Source organism: Gastrolobium bilobum, unplaced genomic scaffold (genome assembly GCF_033153095.1).
Source record: "Gastrolobium bilobum isolate Gb01-03AN ecotype WA unplaced genomic scaffold, APGP_CSIRO_Gbil_v1 utg2836, whole genome shotgun sequence".
Lineage (NCBI taxonomy): Eukaryota > Viridiplantae > Streptophyta > Magnoliopsida > Fabales > Fabaceae > Gastrolobium > Gastrolobium bilobum.
The window spans coordinates 190081-195560 of record NW_026897502.1 but is presented as its reverse complement, the minus strand read 5'-3'; the positions used below and the strand labels follow the sequence as shown (position 1 = coordinate 195560).

The following is a 5480-nucleotide window of genomic DNA, read 5'->3' as shown; positions in this document are numbered from 1 at the left end:
AGGACCCAGACCAAGTCAGGGCAAAGTTATAACTATTTATTAGAAAATTGATAAAGTTGATTCTTTTTATTGACTAATTTATCATACATGTATTTATATTCATCACAATTTTAATTATTACTTTTTTATTTAATAATTATAATTTTACTCTCTTTTTTTACTTTAAAAAGTCAAATTCAAATTCAAAATTGAGGTATTTGAGGCCCTTTATTTCTAAGGCTGCTGAACACCTTCATACATCCGTGGTCATCAATGCTTAACACCAACACACCCCTGAAATTATTTAAATAATCACTTCTCTGCTTCACATGTAAAATATGAGATTTTTCCGTTTATATATTCTTATTAATAATTATGAAATACTATATTATTTTCAATTTATTTATTACTTATAAATTTTTAAAAAAAATAATAAAACTACAATGTGATAGTAAGTTTGCTGTACAGGTTTACGACTGTATAGTTAGTAACATTATGGAAAAAGTTATTTGCAATGCGATACATCACAAAAAAAGAAAAGAAAAAAGTTAATTCACAAAGTTACATGGGTTAATAGTGAACTTTAAACTAAGTCTTACATTTAGGCATTTAAATTATGCTGCATTTTAATACCATATGCATGTTAACTAATCGACTCGAGATGAGAATGTTACAAGTTTTATTGAAGCTACATCATACTTAAATTTTTAACTGGATTTAAATCTTTTCAAAATGATTAAAATTTTATACTATGCACACGTCATAATTTTACATTATAAAAAGCTTCTAGCGAAGACCACAACAAGTTTATAATGTGTTTTTAACTGACAACAGAATTAATGGGGCTGATTTTTGAAGAGATTGATTAAGAATTAAGGTGCAGTTCTTAATCTGCAGCCGTGAAGTACATTTCTTTCATATCTTTTCATCTTTTGAGCAAAGAATCAAAATTGTCAACATGCGATGGCACGTGGCTAAAGAGTCGGCCCATACCACTAAAAAACGTGGGTTCAATTTCCTCGCTTTGAGACTCATGTTAGTGAATAAATTGTAAAGTTGATCCGTTTTGCGAACCCTAATAAATATGACTTGGTTTGAATTAGCTAAGGAACATTACTTTTCACGCTTTGGTTCTCAGGTAAATGCTCCAAATTCTAACGGTAATAATAATTATGATTCAAATGTACGAACAACGAATAAAGAAGAAACATTTGATAGTTAAAACAAAAATAAAAAATGAACAATGCTGTGATTGAATTGTATGTACAAAACTAATGAAATGAAAACTTCGATATGACCATAAAAAAAAAAAAAAAAAAAGAACAAGACATAGGTTTGGTGTAATAATAGATCCAAAGAGTTCTTCACCTTTACATCACGTAAATTTTAGAGGTTAGGCAGCTGAGGCCGTAGCGTCTTCTAAATAATATCAGACAAGAACTCGGGGTATCATTCTTATTAGAAATCTTTGCAACATATTTCGTCAAATGTATTTACTAGTAGTATTACTGATGTTCATCAAACTACTCAGTATTTCCCTCTTTTAACTCAAACCAAGGTATAAATAAGTCTGAAAATTCATTCCCGTACAATGAGATTCAGACCCATGCTAAGCTCAACAATACAAGATAACTAATTTTGGAACCTTTGCAATTGCAACCATAGACTACACATAGATTGGAGGCCACAAGATAACTGTTAACTTCGGCTGTTCCCTTAAATCCCCTCCTTCATATCCAAAGCTGACTCCGACTTCTCCCTTCGTACTTTACAACAGACTGAAACCAGCCATTAGCATCAGAGAAAGGTTCCTATGTCGTATAAAACAAATGGATGAATGATTACTGAGTCATATTTATCACCAAAGCTTTCCCTAAAACTCACTTGAAGATGGTTTAAGCAAGCAGGAAACAAAGGGAAACTCACGTTAGTCGGAGTAAATAAAAAGTAACATGTATTAGAAGTTCACCAAAAGTCTCCACAAGAACAGAAGCCATCCTTAAAGTGGTGAAAACGATTTGTATCTCGAACAATAATCTCCCTGCTTGTATAATTAGACACAATTTTCATAAAATTGTGGCAATCACCACAAATTCTGAGGTTTTTCATAATCCTTATTGGTATATCACTAGGCAAACACATCAATCCAAAGGTAATAGCAAGTTTCTCACTGTGGTGCCTCAAAAGCATCTGTTTTCTGCTCTCTTCCACATCGTGCAGGTCATGATTGATATCAACCTTGTAATTCAGTTTCTTCAACTCTTCCACCAAATTATCCAACTTAGCATATATCCTTTTGATTTGTGGATGATTTCTCTCTCCAACAGTAAATGAGTGAATCTTATTCTTAATTTCAATCCAACTTGTACCCCTCTCCTTCCTCAGTTCACTCTCTCTGAGAAGCTTCCTTGCTCTTGCAACTTCTTCCCACTTTTTATTTGCTGCATATATATTTGCTAACAATACGTGGTTTCCTGCATTGTTTGGTTCCAGTTCAAACAGATGCTTGGCTGCAATCTCAGCAAACTCAATATTGTCATGAATTCTACAAGAGGCTAACAGTGAACCCCACATAGAAATAGTAGCATCAAATGGCATTCCCTCTATCAAGTCATAAGCCTTGTGAACAAGTCCTGCTCGACCAAGAATATCAATCATACATGCATAGTGAAGGACACCGGGTGAAAGATTGTGCTGTCTGACCATGAGGTCAAAATACTTCTGTCCTTCTTCATGCAAACCCATATGACTACATGCATTTAGTACAGATACATATGTTACATCATTAGGAAAGAAGCCTCTCTGCTGCATTTTTTCAAATAAGATCATAGCCTCTAGTGCACGAGCATGTCTAGCAAACCCAGAAATCATTCCATTCCATAAAACAATGCTTCTCACCTCCACACCTTGGAATACAAGGTAAGCTTCGCTTATGCAGCCACATTTTGCATACATGTCTATAAGGGAGGAAGCAACATATATGTTTGAACCGAATCCAGACTTACATGACATGGAATGCACTTGCTTCCCTTCGATCAAAGTTGCCTGACCAGCACAAGCACTAACAGCAGATGATATCATAAATGGGTCCTGCTCAATACCCACCAACTGAGCATTGTGAAACAGCAGCAAGGCCTCCTCATGAAACCCGTTTTGCACAAATCCTGCAACCATTGAACTCCATGTTACTGCACTCTTTTCTGGCATACTCTCAAATATCCGAATCGCATCTTTTATTGAAGAGCACTTAGCATAGATATCGAGTAAAGCAGTTCCAACAAAACAATTTGAATCTATGGAAGCCTTAATCGAAAAGGCATGCAATTGCATGCACTCAAGTATTGCACAATTGAACGCACACGCACATAGAACACTAGAAATGGTAAACTCATTGAATGGGGTTCCCTCTCTTTGCATTTGAATGAAAAGTGTGAGAGCTTCCTGCTCCTCTGCATTTTGGGTAAGTGCTCCAATCATCGTGCTCCATGAAACTAAGCTTTTCACTGGCATTTCATTGAATTTTCTGCGAGCATAGTCAACTAAAGCACATTTAGAGTACATGTTGATCAGCATATTTGATGTTGATATGTCCATTTCAAAGCCAACACGAATAGTCTGAGCATGGCATGCCTTTCCTCCCATGGATGATCTTGTTTTTGCATATAACTGCAAAAGATAGTGCAAATTTGATATACGAGAAGCATCAGCATCCGTGCGAATGTGAACAACTTTTTTCAGCTCTAAGAGTTCTAGTTTGGCCTCAGAAATAACTGATAATTTCCTGAAACGGATGCCAGAACAATCACAGAATCTCTCACACCTTCTTAAGCTACTCATGTCATTGCAGAGAAGACAAAGGGAAACAATATGCTTTCAGCATCTGTTAAACTTCCTTAGAAGTCAAGCCAGTTTATTTTTAGGTGCTTCATAATTATACGGCCTGCATGTTTTGGTAGATTGGAGGAGCCGGAGATAATGCATTTGAGCTGAAGGCAGCAAATTCAAACTTCATACCACAAAAGCAAATTGTTTAAAGGTAAGCATTGTTAAAAAACACAAATCTACAAGACATTCTATGGAAAGTGAAAAGCAACAAATCTTAGTAGTTATTACAACTCTAACAAACCAGAACATAATGCATAGAAAGGAAGAGTAACACAAGAATAAGAGAAGATAAGCAATTCTATGAGATGCTAAACAAACATAATGTGGAGCACAAGGTTTCACTGCATTAAGGCTAAAATTAAATCGGCAAAGACCAACATAAACACAATGAATCATATAAAAGAATTTAACAATACAAAACAATAATCCATTTATTAATGTAAAATAATTAAAAATAAAATAATATGCAGTCTCGGAGCATGAACATGATTGGTTGGTTGAACCTCACAGTTACATTCATACCTTTTCGCTGTGTCTGAGCGAGTAGAAAAGCCAAACTAATCGATGGTCGCAGAGGCAAAAAGCGGTACACCATTGCAACGGTGAGCGCCAGAGCAGGATAACGAGGCCCAATCGCTGTTTGTTTTTCAGACCCTAGCTTTAGCTCAGGGCCATGCCATACCTTAGTTTTTTTTGTTTTTTTTTTTTCCCAGAGATTTAAGTGATAAAAATAAACTTTTAAGAATAAAATAAGGAAATGTCAAATCATAAAGAGCTTATGTATAAAATAAACAATTAATTAATAATTAAATTTTAATATTTTTTTGGTAAATAAAATTTAACGTTTTTTAATTTAAACTATAATTAAATAAGTTAAGTGAGAAAAATATTTGTTGATATAAAAGATACAATTTTGTGTCATTTTAAATGAAATAACTATGTTTTGTGCATATTTATTGATTTCTTATGTTATCTGTCTTTTACAATACCTTATCTTTCTCTCTTTTTTTATAATTTTGTGAAGAAGAAAGAATATAAAAGATCAATAAATATATATCAAAACACATTTATTTCACTTAAAATAATAAAGTTATTTTTTAAAATGATACGTACTTTTTCCTTAAAAAAAAAAAATCAAAAAGTTTAATTAAAAAAAGTAAAATTATATAAGGTAATTTCATTTCATTTTTGGAAGGGCCTGGACCCAAAAGAAACAGAGCAAGCTTTAAAAAAAGAATATAGTATGCAATATATCCATCTTTCTGGGGAGTCTTGTGGTTTGTGAAGGCAAGGATAGTGATCCCAAACCCTATCTGATTTTGGGCTTTTAGATAAGATTGGGCCTCTTAACTCAGAATTTAGATCCAAAATGAGAAATGAGTTCAAGCCCATATTTAGTTTAATTCCTTTAACCCAAAGGATTATATATATATATTAGTAAAGAAGCCAATCACTAATATGGCGGCTAAACAGAGTTCATATACACCTTTCAGAATGTTTGTTCTCTTTTGTACTTCATATCACAAATATTGACACTCTCCCTGCTATGTTCATGAACATGAGTAAAAGAAATCAAACTCAAAAACTATTATAAAATATGGGTGTACCTAAGAAAA

At 33.6% G+C, this 5480-nt stretch overlaps 1 protein-coding gene across 1 annotated transcript; it reads right to left on the bottom strand.

The window, feature by feature from the left end:
• Nucleotides 1-1317: 1317 nt before the first annotated feature.
• On the bottom strand, nt 1318-4513 carry LOC133307470 (pentatricopeptide repeat-containing protein At5g04780, mitochondrial). Its single transcript, XM_061507980.1, has 2 exons — nt 4387-4513; nt 1318-3985 (listed from the first exon to the last, which is right to left on the bottom strand). Exon 2 carries the CDS (start codon nt 3814-3816, stop codon nt 1945-1947), a length of 1872 nt encoding a protein of 623 aa, XP_061363964.1. The 5' UTR covers nt 3817-3985; nt 4387-4513; the 3' UTR covers nt 1318-1944.
• Between the last annotated feature and the right edge of the window lie 967 nt (nt 4514-5480).

Coding starts and splice junctions, on each gene's coding strand:
- LOC133307470 (XM_061507980.1), bottom strand. CDS start 3,816: ATGAGTAGCTTAAGAAGGTGTGAGAGATTCTGTGATTGTTCTGGCATC.